At 44.7% G+C, this 24,303-nt stretch overlaps 1 protein-coding gene across 1 annotated transcript in view; it reads left to right on the forward strand.

The window, feature by feature from the left end:
• Nucleotides 1-24,303, forward strand: part of MTUS2 (microtubule associated scaffold protein 2) — a 495,531-nt gene that overhangs the window by 302,379 nt on the left and 168,849 nt on the right. The window contains 1 exon segment of the mRNA XM_049647388.1: nt 19,513-19,674. Coding sequence (XP_049503345.1) covers nt 19,513-19,674 — 162 coding nt within the window.

Here is a 24,303-nt window from a genome sequence, read left to right on the forward strand (position 1 = left end):
CTCCATAGGCTTTACCATTTCATTCATCCATTCAAGAGATATTTAACAGATGTCTTCTATGAGCCAGGCCAGGTTCTAGGTGCTTGAGATGTATCAGTGAGCAAAACAGACAACATCCCTGCAGACTTACATTCTAACAGGATGAGCCCCACCCCACCCCCAAATAAGTAAATAAACATATAAACCCAGAAATGCTATCACCTGTTAGAAGGCGAGCCAGGCTCTAGAAAAGAAACAGAGCACATAGGGAATTTGGGTGGAGACAAAGTTGGGGGGGGGGGGGGGTTGGGTTGTAATTGTGTCCACCTGGGAGTAATTTCAAGCGTTATTGTATGTGTAATGTCTTCCTTGCTGTATGTTTGGTTCCCCCGAGTCTTGTATTCTGTGGTCTTCCCCAGGCACAGAGGAGGGTCTATGGAATGAGATGAACGAGGGAGCGAATGAATGAGTAAACAAACAGCAAACATGAAGCCAGAGATAGAATGGCTTGGACCCAGACCCGGACTGTGGGATGGAAGGGAAGAACGGATTCGAGAACTATTTTATGCAGGAACGGGCAGAAGCATTTGGCAGTCCGGTTGACTTGACGTGCTGTGGTTAAGTCTTGAGGGCACTGAGGGTTCCTCTCTGGAAGACTGGGGCCACGTGCCCACTGGCTGCTGCTTTGGGGAAGCTAGACACGTCGAAAGTGCTTAGCCTTCTCCGCACTTCATTAGCAGGGGCGGTGGGATTTTCCTTCTGAGAAGAATTTTCCAGTCCCACTCCGGTTTGAAAGTAAGTGCCTCTTACCTCTTCTAAACATCCAGTCCATTTAGCTTTCTGTGTTTGCACCAGTGATTCCTTCCCTGTGACAAGAAAATAGAGGAGCACTTCGCGGAATATGAAAACACTGCCAGCTCGTATTACCTCCACGTCCGCTCACTGTGCCATGTTTTCAACTTTTTGTACCGTTGATCCCGAAACCTAAAACTGCCCGCTGAGCCAGGAGTCAGACCACGTAATCACAGGCTACTTGCTTTCCTGTTGCTCCCTCTCTCCCCTGCTCAGTGGTTTTAAAGTTATAATACCCATGGCCCATGCCTCCACTTGAAAAGTTGTGGGGTTTTGTTCCACAAAATTGCTTACTTGAATTAAATATGGTCTTTGCTTTTTTTTTCCCCCCTGTGAGATGCCAAGTTCTGAGTGTCCCCTAGCTTACCAACGAAATAATTTCTGTTCCCTGTGTACCCTTGCATCGGCATTAAGCTGTTCCCAGGTGAATATATTCTGAATGCAACCACCATAATTGCACACATAGCTGGAGGCACACGTAAGCAGAACCGGTAAAGGGAACCACATCTCCGGAGCGGAGTGGAGACAGAAGGGACGGGGTGGGGCAAGGATAGGGGATAAGCCCCCCACCCCCACCCCGGGCCTTTGTTTGGGGGATTAATCCTGGGGCTTTTTCATTTCGGACAAGATTAAGTCAGGATTTCCTTCCTCTGTTAGATGAGTTTTATTAGGATTGCCTGCAGCCCCCCTCCGGTCCATCTGTCAAACTGTCATCCCGGAATTGGAATTCTGACTGTTTCCACACATGGGTAAAAAAGAACGCACCCATATTCATCATTGGTTCTTCTGGCTCATTTGACGACATGGTTCTGTGATGGCTACACACTTTGTCTAGAAGATCAGATCAAAGGCCAAGTGACACTGTAAGAAATTCAAGACATCTCTAAGGACCAAATTTTTAAAATCCTAAGATTTACCCTTTGGGATCTGAAGAAGACAGAGGAGCACAGGTCCACGATGTGTGGAATCATAACTGCTGTCTGGGAGGCAGAGCATCTGTTAGCTGTCAGCCTGAGCCCAGAGCCAGCGGGAGAGGAAGAGAACTCCAGGTGCGGGCAGTGATAGCTGGATGGAGAACCCATAGCTGCCAGGCCCAGCCACCTTCAGTTTCTGTGCAGGCTGTGTTGAACTGTTCAAAGAACTGGGACTTTGGGGTCAGACAGACCTGAACGTGAATGCTAAATCTGCATATACAGCCTTTGTTTTTTTATTTATTTTTGAGAGAGAGAGAGAGAGAGAGAGAGACATAGCGCAAGAAGGGGAGAGGCAGAGAGGGGGAATCACAGAATCCGAAGCAGGCTCCAGGCTCTGAGCTGTCAGCATGGAGCCTGATGCAGGGCTCGAACCCACAGACTGTAGACTGTGAGATCACAACCTGAGCCAAAGTCAGGCGCTTAACCAACTGAGCCACCCAGGAGCCCCCACATTTATTGCCTTTGTAATGTGACGTGGGTCAAACTACCCAGCCTTAGTTTCTCTTTTTGCAAAATGAGCAGATGACGTGTTGAGTTTATCTATATAGGTGCTTAATAAGAGTGTGTGACAGGCATTAGCCCTTCAGTTAATATTGGCTCCTGTTTCTTCCAGGCTTTGGTGGCTGGGCAGTGACAGGCCTTCTCTTGGAAGGGGACTGGAGCATTAGCATAGTATCAAGCCATAAATCAGAAACGAAGTGTTATTGTTGGGTGTCCCCGCTGTCTACAGAGTTTATCAAGGTGGTAGTCAGGGACAGTGAACAAGGGAGAGCCAAGTGATAGTAGGGCTGTGTCTTTGTGTCTGCCAGACAGCGACTCTGGAGCAGGAATCTGGTGGCCAACACTGGGATATCTGGTCCTGAGCCAGCTTCCCTGGGAGGCACAGTGGTCGGTATTGAGGCATTGAAGAGGACCTTAGTGCCAGCTCTCGAAGGAGGAGGTCGGTGAGCCTGAGCCCCAGCGCTGACGGCTCAGGGTAGGAGGGACTGCCGCGAGGGCCACCGCTGGGCCTGGACAGGGGGTGAAGAAGGAAGTACCTTTTATTGTCACCATTATATTTTCCTTACTGAGGTCTTTTTCAGATCTGTACTCGTATGTGGCTCTGAGAATGTCTTGAACAGAATAGACCGGTATTTCATTTGCTAACACCAGAGAAGGAAAGAAAGAGAAGACTGAATTCCGGTGTTTCAAAATGTGTGACACTTTGCAAAAAACAAACAGTACCTCCACTGTGGAAGGACGTGTAGGTCACTTGTGATTGCCAATGATCTGCTCCAGTCTTAATCGATTCTAAATTGGCTTTGTCTATAGCGAAATGAACTTCCCTCACACTCACTCAGGATCCTATCGCGACTTAGCGTCGGTCCAAATCAGGGCTCCTGAGCACACGGTAGCCCATTAAAGACTCATGCCAGGGGCGCCTGGGTGGCTCAGTCGGTTGGGCTTCCGACTTCGGCTCAGGTCACGATCTCACGGTCCGTGAGTTCGAGCCCCGCGTCGGGCTCTGGGCTGATGGCTCAGAGCCTGGAGCCTGCTTCCGATTCTGTGTCTCCCTCTCTCTGACCCTCCCCCGTTCATGCTCTGTCTCTCTCTGTCTCAAAAATAAATAAAAAAAAAAAAGTTAAAAAAAAAAAAAAAAAAAGACTTATGCCAGCCGGTATTTTCAGGCCAGTGATCCTACTTCCACATCTCTCACCTGCTTCTAAACGTTTCCTCCCTAAAGTTGCCTTCTTCCCACGAGGCTCTCCGGTCATTATTCCAGAACAGTTGACGTACCCTAGTAGTATTTACAATGGGTGTTACTTCACTGTGACCCTGAGTCCATCTCACTGATGTACTGAAACAGCTACACATTAGCTTCTTGCCTCTGGTCTTGTCCCGGTCAAACCCGTGTTCCGGCTCCACTACTGTGGTGATCTTTCCAAAAATGAACACCCGACCATGTCATTCCTTTGATGAAACCCTTCGGTGGCTTTCTGTTGTCAAACTCCTTAACACTACCATGTAGCAAGTCCAAGTGTAGATAGGTGTGCAGAGGGCTTTAGTACGTCAGAGCAAGTTGGTAGGACCATTGTCTACAGCCTGCCCAGAATGCTTTACTACAGCTGTAATGCCCGAGCTGCGTTTTCAAGAATGAAGCAGAGTTCACCTGGTGGGAGGGAGTGGGAAAGGCATTCTGGATAGAAAGAACCACTTATTTCAAGGCAACAAGGCCAAAAAACAACCCAGCATGGCATATTCACAGCATGATAACTAGTCCAGTGTTGTTGGGCCATAAGATGCAAGGAGGGGGTGGCCCTTGAACTCCTGAGGAGCTTGGATTTTACTTTGTAAGAGGTGAGGAATCATTGAATGGTTGGAAACTGGGGAATGGTTAGCTTTGTGTTTTACAACGAGGAGGATGGCAAAGAGACTGGAAGAGAGAAAGAAGGTAGCCTTCACTGGATATCTGCTGTGTGTCAGGAAGTCTGCTAGATGCTTTATCTAGATTATTTAAGTTTGTGCTAGAACCCATTTTACAGATGAGGAAACATACGTTCAGAAAGATTGAGACGTTTCTCTGAGACTGTCTGGTCTATGTGTGCTCTCTACTAGGATTGCCAGCTTCAGGGGGTCAGCGTTGCCTCCGCAAGTCCATGTGGGGCACCGTGGCCGAGGTGGTCCTGGTCTGTTCCTGCCTCTTCTCCTGAGGCCACCTCCACTCTGTAGCAGGCTGGACCAGCAGATGCACTAGTAGTCTGTAGGGGTTTGCCTGTTGCCACCTTACCACCAACCTACCCGCTTAAAACAATACCTACTTATGAGCTCTCATATGACAAAGTGGAGTTCTCTGCTCAAGGTCTCAACGACTGAAATCAAAGTGTCCGGGGGCACCTGGGTGGTGGCTCAGTCACTTGAGCATCCAACTTCGGCTCAGGTCATGATCCCACAGTTCGTGAGTTCAAGCCTGCCCTGGGGCTCACGGCTATCAGTGCAGAGCCTGCTTCGGATCCTCTGTGCGCCACGTGCCCCCCCCCCACCTCTCTCTCTTTCTCTTTCTCTCTCTCTCTAAGATAAATAAACACTAAAAAATATTTTTTAAAAAAAGTATGCAGAGAGCTGAGTTCTCATCTCCCAGCTCTGGCAAAGAATCCACTTCCCAACTCATGCAATTGTTGACAGAACTTACTTCTTTGCAGGTATAGGACTAAGGTCCCCCTCTTCTTGCCAGCTCTCAGTCAGGAACTACCCTCAGCGACCAGAGGCTGCCCTCATTCCTTGCTACAGGTTCACTCCACCTCCAAGCCATCAACCATGTATTGAGCCCTTGTCATGCTTTGAGTCTCTGACTTTTTCTTCTGCCTCCAGCTGGAGAAAACACTGTGCTTTTAAAGGGCTCGTGTGATTAGGTCGGGCACACCGAGATGATCTCCATTTCCTAATGGCCAATGTGCCATATAACATAACCTAGTCATGGGAGTAGAATCTATCACATTCACCATCCTGGGGATTATGCAGGGAATGCACTCCAGGGACCAGAGGTCTTGAGAAACGTCTCAGAATCCTGCTCACCATGCACACCTTGATTAAATTTATGGTCAGAATTTGCCACTATTTAAAAAAAAAAAATGGAGTGGCCCAGGGTTTTGTCCCTACCTGCTGTCTAGCACTTCCCCAGAAGCCTCCTTAGGGAAGGAGACCTTGACAGGTGTTGAATTTCATAAATATTTTAGGGAACAATTTATTCCATATCTGGCTTAAGCCCCAAGGCTGCAGACCGGCCCATCCTTTCCTTTCTGAGTGCACAGCCTATGGTGTCTTACCATTCAGTCTGGAAAACAAAGAAGGTTCCAGCCATTATTCCCCATACCTACCTGGCCCACGGCTACTGACCCTTAATTAAGGTGAAGCTTTCTCAGGATTCTGTTTTCTTCAGCTGTATGTTATGACTAATGAAGAATCCAGCTTTTACTGTTGGTTAAAATGTTTCCTCTTATAAACTTTAATTTATGAACTTTAAGCTCCATGAATAATATTTATACTTGGTCTTCTATTTACAAACATTCTTCGGTTTTCTAGATCTTTTTTTAACCACAAAAACAAAAAGTTTAAGGGAACTCATCAGCTGGTCCTTGCTCGGTTGGGGGCTGATATGGAGAGAAGGCATGATTGTGTGCTGACAGCGGGACCCAGCGCAGATGGTGGGATGCCCATCCCCCCAGAGATGCAGGGAGACCCTGGGTGTTTGTCTGTGCCTGGTGGGCACCCTCACCATTCTGTAGCACAAGACTGTTGTGCTACAACACAGTAGCACAAGTCCTCTGTTGGAGGACCCAAAGAGGGGGATAGGAGTATGCACAAGAGTTGAAGCTCATGGGGGCACAAGCTGAGTGTCAGAGATTCCTAAAATCCAGAAAGCAAGAGACAGGCCTGGCTTCCCTGCCTTGGGGTCTAGTGTGGAGGCTGCTGGCACCTTCCACAAGGGATTTCCCTGTGGAAAGTGGCCAACTTAAATCTTTGCTTGCATCTCACAAGATTTGAAGGCTTTAAAGGGGTTATAAAGTACATTTATTAGGTTGTTTGTGATAATTTGCAAAAACAGTTTGGATGATGTTTGCTTGAATGATCTTATGATAAGTTTTTAAATAGCGGAGATTTTTTTTTGGCATGAATGATGGTGGGGACAGCAGGAACCAGACATGGCTTAACCCATAAAAAAGAATGGAACTAGGACTCTTTCAACTTTTGAAATTTTGTATTAGAAAAGACTTTCAGGAAGAGGATTGTGTTCCTAAACTAAGGAATGAGCATAATGTTTTTCAGAACCATGGAGAGGGGAGTCTGCCATTTATTTAGTGCTTACGGTGCATGAGATATGATACACATGGTCTGATGGTCCCAGTGGTGGTTGTTCCTCTGATGTTACAAAGGAGGACACAGATGAAAAAAGGTAATGGCTGACTCAGGACTGCCATGTTCTCAATGCTGTAGCAGCACCTCCCCTGGGGTTCAGTGACCGTAGTCCCCTTTCATCCAAGGCAATAGCCAGAAACACACAGGCAGCCATAGGAAAGAAAAGGAGAACTCTCTTTCTTTTGTTTTGTTCTGTAAGTCCAGCAATTTTAATGCTTTAAAAAGCGTTTATTTCTTAGTGGGATTCTTATAAGGAGTGACGTCCTCTCTATTCAATAACCATGATGATTTAAACTCCTCAAAGAGCATCACCATTTGTCTCCTATTGGGGTTTCCCCCATGCAATTTCTTTTTTTAAGAAAATACTTTTTTTTAAAAATATTTGTTTATTTTTGAGAGAGATAGAGTGTGGACAGGGGAGGGACAGAGAGAGAGAGAGAGAGAGAGGGAAACAGAATCTGAAGCAGGCTCCAGGCTCTGAGCTGTCAGCACAGAGCCCAACGCGGGGCTTGAACCCACAAACCGCAAGATCATGACCTGAGCTGAAGTCAGATGCTTAACTGAGCCACCCAGGTGCCCCCAAGAAAATAAATTTTTTAAGTTTTTTAATTTATTTTGAGAGAGAGAGAATGCACGTGTGACCGGGGTGGGGGGGGGGGGGGAGGGAAGGGCAGAGAGAGAGGAGAAAGAGAGAACTCCAGGCACGTTCCATGTGCAGAGCCTGATGTGGGCCTCAAACCCATGAACCATGAGATCATGGCATGACCTGAAATCAAGAGTCAGACACTTAACCGACTGAGCCACCCAGGTGCCCCTCCCCATGCAATTTCATTTGAAATCAGTTGCTATTTATGTTCTCAAGATATTTTTATTTGGACTTTAGTACAGCAACTGGGGATTCAAGGTTTTGGACTGAGGCCTTCAGCATCAGGAAGATTTCAGTCCAGCTTCTCAATCTTGAATGCAATTGATCAGAGTAATATACATGAAAAGCAGGTGAGCTTTGTTAAAATACTCTTAAATATCAAAGACAGTGTATTCATACAGTTCTCATTGGCCTAAAGGGTTAACCAAAAATTTCCAATCAAAAATTATTAAAGAATTAGCTATCACGCTAACCCAGCAGGATTTTAGATATTACTGATTTCGTCTTCCACCAAGACAGGTAAGTAGTATATTTTGCCTAAATGTTTTAGTCTTTCAGCTAGAGCAGTGGTTCTCAACTGGAGATGGTTTTTGTCCCTGGAGGATATGTGGCGATGTCTGCAGACATTTTTTGATTGTCACAGTACAGGGATGGGCAGGGAGAGAAAGTGCTATTGGATCCAGTGGGTAGAGACCAGGAATATTGCTAAGCATCCTACAGTCAATGCACAGCAAAGACTCCCCTGGTCTAAGATGTGGACAGTGCTGTTGAAAACTCTGGGCTAAACAGAAAGTGCCCTGAAGTTGTTGAGAGACACAACCGGCATGTTGAAAGAGGGGGGAAAAAAAGGAAGATGGCTATCCTCACGGACCCTGAAGGGAGAGAGGGAGTTTTCTAGCTCCAAGGAGGAGGGAGAAAATTCTTGGAGTCCAGGTGTTGAATATTATGGTGCTTGCCAACACACCTCCTTAAAGCCACTCTGCTGTTCATTTCCCAAGAGGCTCTTCAGTTACTTCTCCCTGAAAGGTTTCATATTCCCCAGATGCTACTAGGTAGAAATGGTTCTTTTGGGGGCGCCTGGGTGGCTCAGTCGGTTAAGTGTCTGACTTCAGCTCAGGTCATGATCTTGCGTCCGTGAGTTTGAGCCCCGCATCGGGCTCTGGGCTGATGGCTCGGAGCCTGGAGCCTGCTTCCGATTCTGTGTCTCCCTCTCTCTCTGCCCCTCCCCCGTTCATGCTCTGTCTCTCTCTCCCTCTCTCAAAAATAAATAAACGTTAAAAAAAATTAAAAAAAAAAAAAAAAGAAATGGTTCTTTTGAAGAGTGCAAAAACTCCTGGCTAGATGGAACAATCCGGCTCCTTCCAGCAGTCCCTACAGTGTTTGTAAATATATGGGAGAGGAGGTTGGGTCTCAGTTGCAGTGAGCCACTTTTCGGCATTGGACTCGGTCTCTCCTGGTTTGAACTTGGGTTGCTGCCAAACTGGGGCTCACTAAAGCAGTGTTTGACATGGAATAATCCATGAGGCCCTCAGGTGCCTCGAAGCAGCTAATTAAATCCGTGACACAAAAAAGGCGACTACAATAGAGCACAAAATCTGAGCTGTAGAAATAGAACACCTAAACTTTCTTATTGCTCTATTAATAAAAGCTGATACAGAAGCCCTTGATCATTTCTATCATTTCTTACACCATACTAATAACTTCAGCAGAATTTAAATTGAGTTCAAATCAGATGCGCTTATCTTTTAACAACTCCCATATTAAGTATATAATTAAAATGCTCCAGTTTAAATATTTTCCCCAAGGTATTAACTACTAAAAGATTCACACAGTGATGAACCAGGGCATTCAGGGACGGTGGCTCAAGCTTTTAAGCACTTCAGATAGGGAAAAGGGATTTGTTACAACTGGACTAATTGATATAAAAAAAGGAATGGAAAACGTTGCTTTTAATTACCCAAAAGTCTCTCGATATGTCATATATTAGCCCTCGGTCTTTTAAGTAACTAACCTCCATCAGTATTTGACAATGTCCTCTCCTTTGCGAATGTGCCTTGGTAAATATTAAAGAGAATTTCTCAAATTAAAAGTAAGCTTTGAGTCATTTATGTGCTGGGAGCTCAGAAGTCCTAGGCTGGGTGGTGCTGGCTTTCACCTTCCTTGGTTACTTTTGTGATTTTAAGAGAGATGGTTTTATTACCCCTGACCTTTGCTTTCTTTGTTAACCAGCTGGGTCTTTCGTAGAGTAGCTCTGTTACCTAGAAGGGAGTTGGAAAGATACTATACAGAAGGTGGCACTTAACCAGGCTTTGAAGGACCGACAAACTTGCCCACATTCCAGACTGTCGCAGATCGCTCAGATGGGGACCCAGGGGTCACATTCACCAGGCCTACGTTTGTGAAACTATGCATCTCATTTTATCAGCTTACCTGCACCCATATTCCCCCTACTTCCTGAGAAGAAATAGGAAAGAGGACCCTCTCTGCTGTGTATTAGTATGGACTCCAGAAGGACAAGGTGAAGCTTTTCTGGAGTGCCAGGGGACAGCGGGGGGATAGAGAATTGGGGGGACAGAGGTATGTTTCTTCTCCTGTGATGATTTAGTCGTGACGGCTGTCCAAAGAAGAAAACATGGGGGATTATGCCGGGTCCCGGGGCCCTGGGGAGACTGTCTGCTGGAGCCTTAGGAATGTGTGAAGGTGGAGGTTAGCCATCGATGTCCGCATTCACGACTTACAGATGCCATCTGCTTCTGCAGGTGAGAGGGAGGGTTAGGGAAGTCTCAAGGGTATTTCCACAGGGCTCGCATGGAACAGGATCTCCTAAAAAGCGGTGCCATTTGGTGTCACGTGGGCTAGATGGGGAGCTCGAAGAAATTCGCTGATAAGAGAGCTTCTTCTACAGATGCTGATGCTCCCGCTGTTGACGACAACTAACGTTTACTGGGTACGAGACACTTTGCAAAGGGCTTTCTGTGCACTTTCTCATTTAATTCTCAGATTCACAGAGGGCCAATAAATAAATAAGCCATTTCATAAAAGAGGCTTAATTAAATTTGCAAAGAGATTATTACTAGTAAGTTTCAAATCTGGTATTGAATTTGGGAAGAGCCTGTGGTGTCATGACTAGGCTATATATGGTACTCTTCTTCTTCTTCTTCTTCTTCTTCCTGTTATCTTACTGCCAAAGCCCAGCCGGAAGAGCTCGGGAGCTGAGGTCCCTGCAGCAGGAATCCAGGAAGTTCCTGTGGACCTAGAGGAATCCTTTCCCACCTAGCCCCTGACCTCCAGAAGTGTGTCCTACGCCCTCATAAGGATGCTGAGTGTATGAGGATGTGTCCTCTGGTCTAGGGCTGGAATAAGTTACTGGCCTCCTGGAGTGCTGTGTTGAGAAAGACTCTGAGGCCACCTCCTGGCTTAGTAAGAAGTAAGCACTTGCTCTAGGTCAATAGGGAGTAGTGAAATGTACCCTATGTGTCTTACTTTCCTTAGGACTTAGGCTCCTGGGGAAAGATGGATATAGAAGGAACCATCGTTCTCTAGAGCTTCCTCGTTAGAGCCAGACCCCCAGAAGTGATCCCAGTTAAAGCCTTGGAAAGATAGGAAGCCACAAGGGATGGGTGGCTGGAAAAAGAGGGAGGAGGGGATAGGCTGATGGGGCTGATGGGCTTCAAATGAGGCTCCGTGTTGGGTTAGTGGGCAGACCTCAGTGATACCATTCACCGAGTGCTTATATGTGCCACATGCTATTCTGAACACCTTGTTCTAAACATGTAATAACTGTCATAATATGACAACTCTAATTAGTAGGTACTGCTGTTATCCCCGCCCCCCCATTTAAAGATGAAGAAATGAGGCACAGAGAGGGTAAACAACTTGTCCAAAGTCAGACAACTGGTAACAAGTGGCTCCAGCATTTGAACCCAGGTGGTCTTAACCACTTAACTGTCAGCCTCTCAAACTTGATCAAACCCAGAGATAACGCTTAAGGTGAGACTAAAACAAAATTTGCAATGCGATCTAGAGAAGTATTAGGTAAACGGTACCCTCTCTTGGGGAGAAGGGTAGTGGTGCTTAGGCAGAAAGACAATGTTAACTTAAAGGAAAGTGTTTCCATTTGAATATGGTCCACATTAGTTACAGGCGCACAACACAGTGATTTGACAAGTTTATACATTTTGCTGTGCTTGCTCACCACAAGTGCCACCACCACCTGTCCCCACACCACGTTATTCCAGTACCATTGGCTTATCCCCTGCGTTGTGCCTTTCATCCCCGTGACTTGATCATTCCACACCTGGAAGCCTGTACCCCCTACTCCCCTTCACCCATTTTGCCTAAGCTCCGATTTTTGTCTTTCTGTTTATTGTTTTCAAAAATGCTCAAAGCCCACCATACCACACCATAGACAACCCCCGCCCTTTAAGCAACAAATGCCCAACGTGGCCATGCTCAGTGCGACTACATTCGCAGGAGCCGTTGGGGCGAGCATGGAGCTTTTTGAGAGCCTGCGGGCTCAGAAGTCGGGAAAAAGAAGCATCTATGACAGGAAGCCCTGGCCATGGGACACATCGGCACCGAGCACTTTCTTCATTCATACAGCGTTTCTCGAGCACAGCCTTGATTATGGCAGAGCAGGAAGTGCCCTGGGGAATCCTGCCTGCAGTTTATACTGTTCTTGATGCGGGAGGTAAGGCGGGAAAGCTAGCTGGAACCAGATAGTGGAAGAGCTTGAATGCCAGAGAGCATTGGTACTTACTTGGAAGACTGCATTGAAATGCTTGTGCTTTGGGAAGAATAACAAGGCACAGTGAGGAGGGTGAACTGAGTGGGGGTGATGGGGGGGGGGAGGAGACCTGACACTATTGTCTCTCCAAGAAGTGCCAAGGGACAGACCCTGGGGGGGGGGGGGGAGGCACAGGAGCAGAGAGGGGATTTAAATCTGAAGTCCAGAATGGAAACGGAAGCACAGTGACTTGCATTGGTTGATAAAAGGGAAAGAGAGATTCAAAGGTGACTGTGGCACCCCATCCTAAGTTTCTAGAATAATGATGATGTCATTCATAAGAAAGAATAAAAGAGGTGAGGTGCTAGTATGCAGCTGAGGGAAGTGATTAAGTGTCACCCCTTCCAGGAGGCTGTCCCCAAGCACCCATTCTCCTTCACCCTTGAGATTCCCTCTAGCTCTGCCCCTTGGCGTTTCTGTCTGGGCATGTGTTTGGGGTGTGAGTGTCCCCCCCCCCCCCCCCACCGGAAGGTATATGAGGGCTGGACCATGCTTGTCCTGGGACCCCTGCCTAGTGTAGAGCCTGGAAGGCTTAGTCTACTTCCTTTTGACAAAGAAATAGCCTTGCTGAAATCGCAAGAGAGCGGGTTTCCTTTAGCTCTTTAACGCACAAAATGAAACATACACCTGGGTTAAAATACGCAGGAGGTGGGAAATAAAACATTCAGTTGGTACGTTAATAATTAAACTAAATTTTGCCACCAGGTGATAACTGCTGCTAAATCAATCAAATATGCATCAATTAGGCAATCATGCAGCCAGAACATGATACAACTTGATTGCCTGGGATTGTTAAAAAAAAAAAAAAAAAATCAGTGAAGAGAGTAGTATAATCATTATAATATGTATAAATATTCAAAATCAATGAAACATGTCACTTAAAGTTTGGCTGTAATGCCCTGATAGTATTAATAACGACTTTGCTTTCCTTCTACAGCCTTCCTTTTAAGAACCTCATTCCGGTCTGGTTAGTGTCTGTCCCTCATTGCCGTCCTTTCTTCTTTTTAAGATTCAGGTTAACTTCTTGGCATGCCAATGGGTGAAGTAGTGAAAGAGCACATTGGAATATGGATCAGAAGCCCTAACATCTCATCCTGACCTCAGTCGTAGCCAGAGTCACCCTTTCGAGAAAGTTGAATAGGTACCACCCGTTACTTGGCAGGGGCGCGTCAGGTATCCTAAACATTCACACTTCCTCCTCCCAGTGCCTGCCTTTAGTGCAGCCTCTTCTGGCCTGAATTGCATGTGTCTTCCACTGTCTGTCCTGTAGGACCGGAGTAGATCAGATGTACGCCCGATTTTGTGAGAGTAGATGAGAAGTGTGAAGGGGGTTAGGGAGGGATTAGGTATCATCCTCCTCGTGTGGGAACTTGTACAAGAGTATATCACCCGGAGCACCTACACCACATTGCGATCCCACCAGTGATGTGTGGAAGGTTCCAGTTTCCCCACGTCTCCCCCGACTTGGCTATTGTCTGTGTTTTTTATTATAGCCACCCTAGTGGGTTTACAGTGGTTTCTTTGGTTTGCATTTCCCTAGTGTCTAAAGATGTCGGGCATCTTTTCATGTGCTTATTGGCTATTTGTATATGTTCTTCGGAGAGATGTCTACTCAAATTCTGTGTTCGTTTTTAATTGAATTATTTGTCTTTTCATTGTTGAGCTATAGATCTTTATTCTGGATCCTAGACCTTTATCGGATAAGTGATTTGAAAATATTTTCTTCAATTCTGTAGGCTGTCTTTCCTCTTTACTCGTAGTGTCCTTTGATGCACTAAGGCTTTTATTTTGATGAAATCTTAATATCTATTTTTTTCTTGAGTTACTTGTGCTTTAGATGTTATATCTAAGAAATTATTATCTAGTCCCAAGGTCATTAAGATTTACATCTATGTTTTCTTCTAAAAAATGTATAATTTTAGTGTATACATTAGGTCTTTAATCCATTTAATTTTTTTTAACGTTTATTTATTTTTGAGAGAGACAGAGACAGAGTGTGAGCGGGGGAGGGACACAGAATCCGAAGCAGGCTCCAGGCTCTGAACTGTCAGCACAGAGCCCGATGTGGAACTTGAATCCATGAACTACCAGATCACAACCTGAGCTGAAGTCGGATGCTGAACCGGCTGAGCCACCCAGGTGCCCTGATCCATTTTAAATTAGGTTTTGCATATGGTGTGAGGTAGGCGTCCAACTCCATGAAGGTTTGATAGACTTGATCCACCAGCTCAAGGATGTAAGCACTGTGGGTAATGAACTCTAGGAGCCGTCCTGGAGGGAGAAGAGAGCAATCACTTTCTTCTAGGATTTAGTGCTGGCCAAGCATAGTTGTCCTGGTGGTTTAAAGAGAAAAATACAGTGCAATTAGGTTTATAAATTCAACTGGACCCAGCTCGATCCTGTAACCATGCAGAACATACACCTTGCAAATTCTCACACTCTCATGAAGGCGATCTTACCTTCCAAGCAGGAAGTGGATGATATGATGATTTGGATATCTGCAAAAGATGGCTACCATCCAGCAGTGAAATAGCAGGCTTTTGTCCTTTAGTTACTGCAATCAGGGGAACATCTGCAGACTTCAGTGGTGATAACATAACAAAGTTAAGAATGGCATAGGGAGATTCCCTTGATGACGTGTGATTGTTTACAAACAACGTACCTTTTCTCCCTGCGTCGTACCCCTCACCTGGCATTTATTAGCCCTTGCTCTCCGTGGTCTCCTACATTTCTACATGTCTCCTGAACGGAGGTATTGACAGCCCTACCCGCTAAATGCCGATGTTGCTGCAACTCCAAATATCCCCACAAATTTTGCCCCTTAAGGAGTACTGCCACTGATGTGGTATTTGCTTTTTCACGGAACTCTGCCTTCTCTGTATCTCTCTCATCTAACATGCCACCCACGGTAGACTCGGAGCTCAGCGTATGTCTGCTGATCTTGAGTGAAATCTGTGCGCGTTCTTCCTTTGATCTGGTTGCAGTTCAGAAAAAAAGATTTAATTGTATCTGTTGGAAATTCTGACCACTTTTCTTGGAACTTGACAAGTAGATTCTAGAATTGGTATGCAAGAGAAAGAGTCAAGAATATTTGGGTCAAGACCGTTGTAAAGTGAACGAGCAGAATTGGAGGTACTTGTCTTGTACCGGTTTGGCGTGCCAGCCTTGTCTCACGCGATGGTAAATCAGTGTAGTATTGGGATCGTGAGAGACAAAGAGATCAGTGAAACAGAATATAGGGTTCAGAAATGGAGCCTCGTGAGGCAGAGTGGATAGGCGTTCACCAGATGATTTCCCTTTTCTCCTAGGCGTAAACGGAGCTTACGTTCCCCAGCCAGTGGGCCCATGGCAGAAGTGATGCACTCCACTTCTAGGCCTGACCCATAAAATCCTCCCATGAACAATTCATTTTCTCCCCAGCTGCGTGTTAATGTCTCTTGAGAGACCCAGGGTAGGGCAAAAGCAGGAGATGGAAGGAGCCCGAGTCCCTGTCTGGAATAGAGCTCCCCAGCACAGCAGATCATCCGGATTACCTGTGTGAGATGATTCACGATTGACAGAGAAACTTCTGTTATGTTAAATGACTGAAATTTGGGGGTTGTTAGCTTAGTCTAACAATCAGGCCTGTGTGGAAGCTTGATACTCAACAGCTGGCAGTGAAGGGACTGCCCAATGCACGGGGCTGGGATAACTGGCTGTCTATATAGAAACAGCAGCAACAAATTCCATCCCTACTCCATGCTTCATCCCAGATGAATTGATCTAAAGTTAAAAAAAAAGTTTTAAGCCATTTAGAAGAATACACAGAAGAACATCTTTATTATCTCACGTGGAGAAGGAAAAGCTACGATTCATAAGGTACCAATCAAGTGGAGAAAGAAAGACGGAGAAAATTTAAAATATATACCAATAAAGGATCAGTATCCAGAATATTAAAAAAAAAAACAACCTCCTCTATGTCATTTAGAAAGGCAAAATAGTAGAAAAATGAGTGGGCGTCTTACAGAAGAAAAAACTTGAATAGCTAATAACTATATGAAAAACATGTTCCACCTCCCTGCCTGCCCAAGACCTATAAATTAAAACCTATGTCATCAACTAATGAAAGTCTGACAGTCACGACCTGTAGTGGGTGTGAATTGCAACAGGCAATTTTGGAAAGCCATTTTGAACATCTAGGAAAGTTGAACGTGCTTATGCCCTGTGTCCTAACAGTTTCTTTTTTTTTTTTTAACGTTTATTTATTTTTTGAGACAGAGAGAGACAGAGCATGAATGGGGGAGGGTCAGAGAGAGGGAGACACAGAATCTGAAACAGGCTCTGGGCTCTGAGCTGTCAGCGCAGAGCCCGACGCGGGGCTCGAACTCACGGACCGCGAGATCATGACCTGAGCCGAAGTCAGCCGCTTAACCGACTGAGCCACCCAGTCACCCCCCCTAACAGTTTCAGTCATGATGGAACCAGCGATAGTCGGTATCTCTTAAGCGTGGTGTTCCTTTCTGTTCTTATTCTCACCGTTTCCTGGGTCTCAAGTTGCTCAACATATGTTTTAAGGACAATCATACCGGATCTCTTTAGTCTTACATCCTGCTGTTGCTGTCAGATTTATTTCAGTCCTTTCCTTCCTTCTCACAGAGAGCAGCCCATCTGATAGCAATCTCTGGATACTTGGCCAAGTCCTAAGAAAAACTGATTGGCTGTAAGGACCGGCCGCTGAGTTGAAAACTAACCTGTGTGTGTTCATAACTGACACAGGAGGGTTCAGCATGCACAGACACCATTCTGTTTTCTTGTGCCCACTCTTGGCATTAACGTTTACAAATTCATTTTCTTAGCTCTCTCACTTCCCACAATAGCCCTATGAGGTCCATGCTCAGTATCCCCACTTATAGATGAAGAAAACTGAGGTGCAGGGAGGTGGAAGGGGAGGAGATAATATCCACCCCCCTGGTTGTTCTGCTTGCCGGTCTGCACCATTTATCCAGGTGATAACCTCGACGGTTCAGGCCAGATTCGGGCTGGTTGGCAACGAGAGGACTGGATTAGACACCTGAACCACTTCCACTGACTGAATCCTTCGGAACACTGTTCTGGCTTACACAAGCCGTTTGTTTATTTCCACGTGTTTCCTTCCTCTTAGCAAGCAGTGGTTTAATGTGGCCTGCATTGTGAAGTACCCAGAGCATTTATAGAATTCAGCAGTAATTCCCAAATTCTGCGTACTTTTCGCTTACTAAATAATGAGTCTTTAATTACTGGCTGACTTAAGCTGGTTTTCAAAGAGTGATGCTGTTAACTGCCAGCTGTATCCCACAATGGTGGATAAGAATAGTGTTCTATTTTATTTTATTTTACTTTCTTTTCTTTTTTTTTTTTTCGTTCATTCAAGACCTCACTCAGAGGAGAGTACATCACCCACGTAGCTTCCTTGACACTTTGTTCTTCAAACAGATGAATTACTTCCCAGCCTGGAAGGCCGCCGAATCTCTAAGTTGACATGTTCTCTGAATGATAAATTTCACATAAGAGGATGATGCCAGGTGTAAGAGGGTTTGATGAAAGGACATTTGAACTTTACCAAAGATACAAAATATTTCCCTTCTTAAGAAACTTTAATGAGGAAAAGACCCTGTGAAACTTTTTATGTTCAATTCGGCTTCCAGTACACGTTTTAGTGATAGATTATTCAGGCAGTATGTCAGCAGTAGGCTAAACAGTAGATGATTCCAGGTGAAATATATCCAGTGGCTGAGCCCCCTCCTTCCATCTGAAATGTCCTACAAACCTCCAGACATCCTTTCTACAATTGGACTGGTGAGCTCATCGTATGGTTCAGAAGCTAAGACTTCTTGTCTTACAGGTGTGTGGCATCCCTTTTCCTGATGAAGTTTCTGGATTAATCATATGCTTCCTTTTCTATCTGATATTCAGGATACAGTGCAGATCTTTTTGGTGAATTTCGATGCATTTGTTGTTTGCGTAGATCAAAAGCATTCTCCTAGCCCTGTTTAGAACTATTTAAAACCTTGTGCCGACCTTAAAAGAGCTATAGGACGTAGGTTTTGTGCTGGGAAATAGCACATTCTTTATCTTTCCTTGTCGGATACACTTTTCTTTAGAAACAAAGCAAGTCTCACGAATTTTAAAGAGACGTTCGGGTCTTCAGAGGGAGGAAAGCAGCAATCTCTTACCCTAAGTGGGTGAATACGATTCCTGGGTGTTTCGAACACTGAAGCCATTTGAATAATGTTATCATTTTTATGCAGGCCCTATCTAAATAGAATGTTATGCCTATCCTTTTAAAATGATGAAAACAAAAAATTTAATCTGCTAAAATTCTGTATACTTCTTCCAGCTGTCATTGCATATTTTCCATGGTAGATGGTCACGTTTCTAACCGGATAGCTTAATTCCAAACGAGCTATAGTTCCAGTACATTCAGGCTCTGTTTCGTGGATTAGGGCTCACAGCTATACTCAGAGGTGTATTTAAAGGACTGATGCTTTCACAAGGATTGGATGGTGTTGTCATTGTCTTTAAGAGATTACAAATGCATAAACCATAGCAGTTTGGGGGAAGATCTAGAAGAAAGCGTGGGGCCACAACCACCTTGCGTATTTAAACCTGACACAGGTCCCCATATGCCATATGCTCACAATGTCAGAGCAGTCATTCATAAACAAACTGTCCCGTAGACACAGAGTCTCTGTATTTCTGTATTGGATGGCAAACTGAAATGATCAATAAGCGTCTTCTGCCTTTGCCGTCAACTAGGCTCTAATTCAGGGGCTTTGTATTTCGATGAGGCCTCGGCTTTCCAGAAAAAAAAAAAAAAAAAAGAAAAAAGCTTTGTGGATTTTGAGGAGATTCTCTGTGCCCATGGTCCTCACCCCTCTGTCTTCACCCCAAGCCTCTGGTTCCGAAGGTAAAATAACTTGGGTAGCAGGGAGTTCTGCACAAGCTCCTTGGACCAGCCGTGCACGTACGGGTCTGATTCTCACCTCTCCTGGGTCACTCACACTGGTTTTATCCTCTGTGACTCACTAAATAAACGTGTTGTCATATGCACATTATACAATTATACATCCACATAAGCAAATTGTGTGTGTCTGCACACAGGTGTAAAATCTTCAGAGGCTGCCCTTGTCTTTTATGGAGTCCCTTGCACAGAGCATTGGAATGACAGACTTTTCTCGGAGCCTAAAGGGAGCTCTTTTCCACATCCGGTCCCAGAGAAAGGCTTTTCAAGGCCACTCACGAAGAGTCAGGTCAAATTCTAAAGCAGATGACGGCGTTACGATTGGTTGGCAATTGCAAATGGCAAGGAGGGTCCAATCCATTTTTCATGAAGTTATAATTAACATCCTGTCTGCCTCCCACAGGGTCAACCTTTGGGAATGAAGACCAGCCAGCTCCGAAGGCGGCTCTGCCTTCCAAAGACGCACCCAAGGGGGCCAGCCGGGTGACCCCTCCAGCGTCCTCCAGTGTGACAACCCCCCGCCGGAGTTTGCTTCCAGCGCCCAAATCCACATCTATACCCGCTGGTAAGACTGTGTGCCTCGGAGAAGCTCTACAGTGGAGTGCCTTTTCTGCCTTAAAAAGTCTTTTCAGACTCCCCATGTACATCAGTTATTTAGATGGGATGACGGATGAGTTTCAAATGGCATTTAAAATTAATAATAACAACAATACCACTATTTTCAAGGTACTTTCACGCATTCCTGTGTTTAAATTCTCACAGCTTCCTCTTGCTCCTCCCCAGACTCTTAACCCATTGAATCACGCAGTTTTGTGTGGGGGAAAAAAAAACCCAAAACAACAACAACAAAAAGCAAGAATCAAGCTATTTTAAGCCGATTGGCATTTGGCTCTGGAGGCCCATAGGACCAAACTTCTGACTACTCCTCTGGGAGTGAGTCATGGAACCCTATGGGAGCCGCTGCCTCCAGAAGGATCTGAGAGCTCCCTTCCCCTCTGGCTCCAGGCTCATGCCACCAAAGCTGGAATCCAAACGAATATACCGCCCCCCACCCCCACCACCCGCAAACTTTTTTTCGGAAGATAACTGAGAAAATGTGAACATAGTACTGATATTTTAAGCGTGATGTGGCCGTTGTGATTATATTTTTATAAGAGTCTTATTTTGGCCATTCACACGTGAAATGATACGCTGTCTGGGATTTGCTGCAGAGGCACTTGGGATGATGGCAGGTGGAGTCAGTTTACCGGTGATGAAACAACACTGACCACAGATCGCTCGTTGTTGAAGTTGATCAATAGAATAGATTCCACTAACTAGACTGCTCTCTCTACTCTAGCATATACATAAAGTGTTGCATAATAATATGATAAACTGTGTCAACAGAGTGGCTGCTTTAGTTGAAGGGAGGTTAAATGGAAATCAGGTATGTCAGGTGTGGTAGCAACCCAATCTCATGTGGTTGTGCCAATCTCATGGTAGGCCCATGAGAATTTCATTATTGGGCCATCTGGGTGGCTCAGTTGGTTAAGCGTCTGACTCTTGATTTCAGCTCAGTTCGTGATCTCTCCATTCATGGGATCGAGCCCTGCCTCTGGCTCTGCCCTGACAGTGCAGAGCCTCCTTGGGATTCTCTCTCTCCCTCTCTCCGTGCCCCTACCCTGCTCCTGTGCTTGCTCCCTCTCTCTCAAAATAAATACATAACATTTTTTTAAATTTTCATTATTTTTTCAAATAGTTCGGCTACATAAGAGATTTCTGAAAGCCATGCGATCTTGATAACAGGAATTCTCTTCCACTTTGCATTATTTCATAAAACATTGTAATGCACTGAATCTAATTTGGTCCTCACAGAAACTCTGAGAGGAAGGCAGAAAGCTTTCTTTTACAAAAGAGAGAAGGACAGACCACAACTCGGAGTGTGAAACACTTGTCCAAGGTCATCTGATGGCATCCGGAAATAAACACATGTTGTGTATGTTTCCAGCGCCTTTTCCGTAATATTAGCAGTATCAGATGGGGGCTATCAGAATTCTGTCATCCACAGTGTGTCTATTAACGTCAAGTTTCGTGTTACCACGAAGGTAGTAGTAAGAGAATGGCACCAAGGACTTCTTGCCTCAGGCTACGTCCTCCTGGAGATGGCCTGGTATAGAGTTCAGGGTGATGCCATGACCACTGTGTTGGCTTTTGTTACTCCTGGCTCGTAGCTCAGCACCCTGATACACAATCTGCAGGTTTTCCTTAAAATTCCAAATAATGCCTTTAAGAGAAGTAGGAGCCTTTGCATAGAAGCTGAAATCGTGTGTGTGTGTGTGTGTGTGTGTGAAAACACTCACCTAGCCCTCCCTGAGTGGAGACGTGTGTGTGATTTTCTCCAGAGGCAAAATTTAAGTCTGTACTTTCTTGGTTCCTTCTTAGGATGAGCCATCACTTTCTTTGTCAAAAATTCAAGTATACCTTCTTTCAAGCTGACCTACGAGGCATCCAGTGGATCTACTGGACCTGCTCTTCTAAGTTAAAAACATGATGATGATAATTGCTTTCTTCCTTATTCCAGACCCACATACGTTGTATTGTTGCTCTTCCTTGACCAGTTCAGTTGCTGGGTTCCTGAGTATCTGTGCTGGGGATAGAATAGTCTGGAGATAGAAAGATGAGTGAGACACAGTTCCTGTCCCAAAAAGGTTCACAGGCTGGTGGTAGAGAAGCACAAAAAAATAGTTGCAGAAACATTGTTAAGTGTTATAATGAACTATTATTATACAGTCTAATGTTGATCATCTTGCTTGGCCTCAGCCCAGCCAACCTCATGGAGCGGTTTATGTTGCAGTGCTAGCTGGTCTAAGGTATGTTCTGTCATAGGATGCCTGGGGGGCTCAGTTGGTTGAGCATGCAACTCTTGATTTCAGCTCAGGTCATGATCCTAAGGTCATGGGATTGAGCTCCACGTTGAGCCCCACACAGAGTGTGGAACCTGCTTAAGATTCTCTCTCTCTCTCTCTCTCTCTCTCTCTCTCTCTCTCTCTCTCTCTCCCTCTGTCCCCCTCTGACCCTCTCCCCAGCTCGTGCCCCCCCCCCAACTAAAATTAAAAAGGAAGGAAAAAGAAACATATGTTCTTTCCTTTCCCCATCCATCCCATCCATCAAGAGAATAAGATCAGTGAGGGAGAAGCCATATTTGCTTTGTTGCCCAGCTAGGGTAAGGAGACCACACACATTGCTTAAAATCCCAGAGAAAATGGAATTGAGATGTCAGGGAAAGGTATGGATTGGGAAAATGAAGCCAAAAGCTCATTTTAAAGATGTCAGGACTTTGTCTTCCAACTTTTATCTAATTCTAACACCTAAGGCTTTCTTGCATTTCAAAGTTATTGCTAAAAGATGAATTTTATCACTGCACATTAGCTTTGCATTTATCCCATGGGTTGGAATTTCTAAGTTAAATAAAATCTAGTTTCAGAAATAAAATCAGCTTTCACATTGCCTTGTGTCATCAAAGCTTCTTAAAAATGAGAAGGTAGGCATGCAGATTACCACCAAATCCCAAATCATTGGATTTCTTGGGACTGTAAGGTGTCTGGGTATGTGAATTACTTAGATAATGCCAACCCTTGTTTTTTTCAACCCGTGTTGTTGGGAACATTTCTGAACTGCAATGCTCTGCTTCTTTCCCTTGGTGATTCCAGGCTAATGATGGCAGAGCTCTTGTATCTTTGGGTCCTCTGCTCAATTACTGTCATCCATAATTGCAGATGCAACACGTTTCCCAACAGAAATACCCTGGGAGTGCTTGGGCTGTTGCCTTTAACCTAGATTTCATCCTGGTTCATTCATTCAGGAAACATCTAAGTACTTATTTTCAGCCATAGGGTGACTTGGATTCAAGGATAATTAGAAAAGTTCTTGCTTTTAAGAAGCTTACACTATGGTACACCAAGTTATAAACCAATAAATGGAGGGAGTGCAAGAGATCTATAGTCTTAACAGCTGGATTCTAGTTAATTCTAGCAGACCAAACATTCAGAGTAAAGTGGATTAAGAAAAAAATGACCTGAAAAAGTTTAAATTAAATATGATAGGTTTTTATTATTTATTTAATCACTTTCCCTTTGTTGTTTATTTAATCATTTTCTAACTTATTTATTATTTAGTTGCTTTCTGACTTCACAAAAGATCCAAAGGAGCATGCAGTAAAGGGCACAAAATAACACAGTTGCAAAGATAAAATTCCAATAAAAACAGGAAAATCCTGATGAAACTAGGCTCAGTTTCCTGGCTCAGGAGCAAAAGAAATACAATCAGAGTTTGGAAAAAGAGCATGTCATTTCTTCGGAAGAGAGAAACTTATTTCCTAGGACACACTTTTAAGATTTAATTCTGGGGCGCCTGGGTGGCGCAGTCGGTTAAGCATCCGACTTCAGCCAGGTCACGATCTCGCGGTCCGTGAGTTCGAGCCCCGCGTCGGGCTCTGGGCTGATGGCTCAGAGCCTGGAGCCTGTTTCCGATTCTGTGTCTCCCTCTCTCTGCCCCTCCCCCGTTCATGCTCTGTCTCTCTCTGTCCCAAAAATAAATAAAAAACGTTGAAAAAAAAAATTTTAAGATTTAATTCTGTGGATTAAAAAAGACATATGTTGAACAACATAGTGGACAACAGTTTTGTTGTAAACCTATCTATTGTGATAATAAAATAATTAGAAAAGAGTTTAAAATTCCAGAATAGAGAGGGGCACCTGCGTGGCTCAGTGGGTTAAGCGTCCAACTTCAGCGCAGGTCACGATCTCATGGTTCATGGGTTTGAGCTCCATGTTGGGCTCTGTGCTGACAGCTCGGAGCCTGGAGCCCGCTTCGGATCCTGTGTCTCCCTCTCTCTGCCCCTCCCCTGCTTGCACTCTCTCTCTCTCAAAAATAAACATTAAAAAATTTTTTAAAAGATTTTGGAATAGGGAAGGCTTTTCTAAACATGATATGAAACCTTGAAATGCTTAAAAACTGATAAAAATAGCTATGTAAAAATTTATAATTTTCCACAATGAAAGACATAGAATTAAGGAGATAGACTGAATGAAAATGCTGCAACAAAGCGTTCCATGAAAATAAATAGGAAAGATACAACTTAATTGGAAAAACAGGTAGAAGAGATGAATGGGTAATTCACACAGAAGTACAAAGTAGTCAATGGTCATAAACATAT

Source organism: Panthera uncia (assembly GCF_023721935.1).
Source record: "Panthera uncia isolate 11264 chromosome A1 unlocalized genomic scaffold, Puncia_PCG_1.0 HiC_scaffold_16, whole genome shotgun sequence".
In the NCBI taxonomy this organism is placed as follows: domain Eukaryota; kingdom Metazoa; phylum Chordata; class Mammalia; order Carnivora; family Felidae; genus Panthera; species Panthera uncia.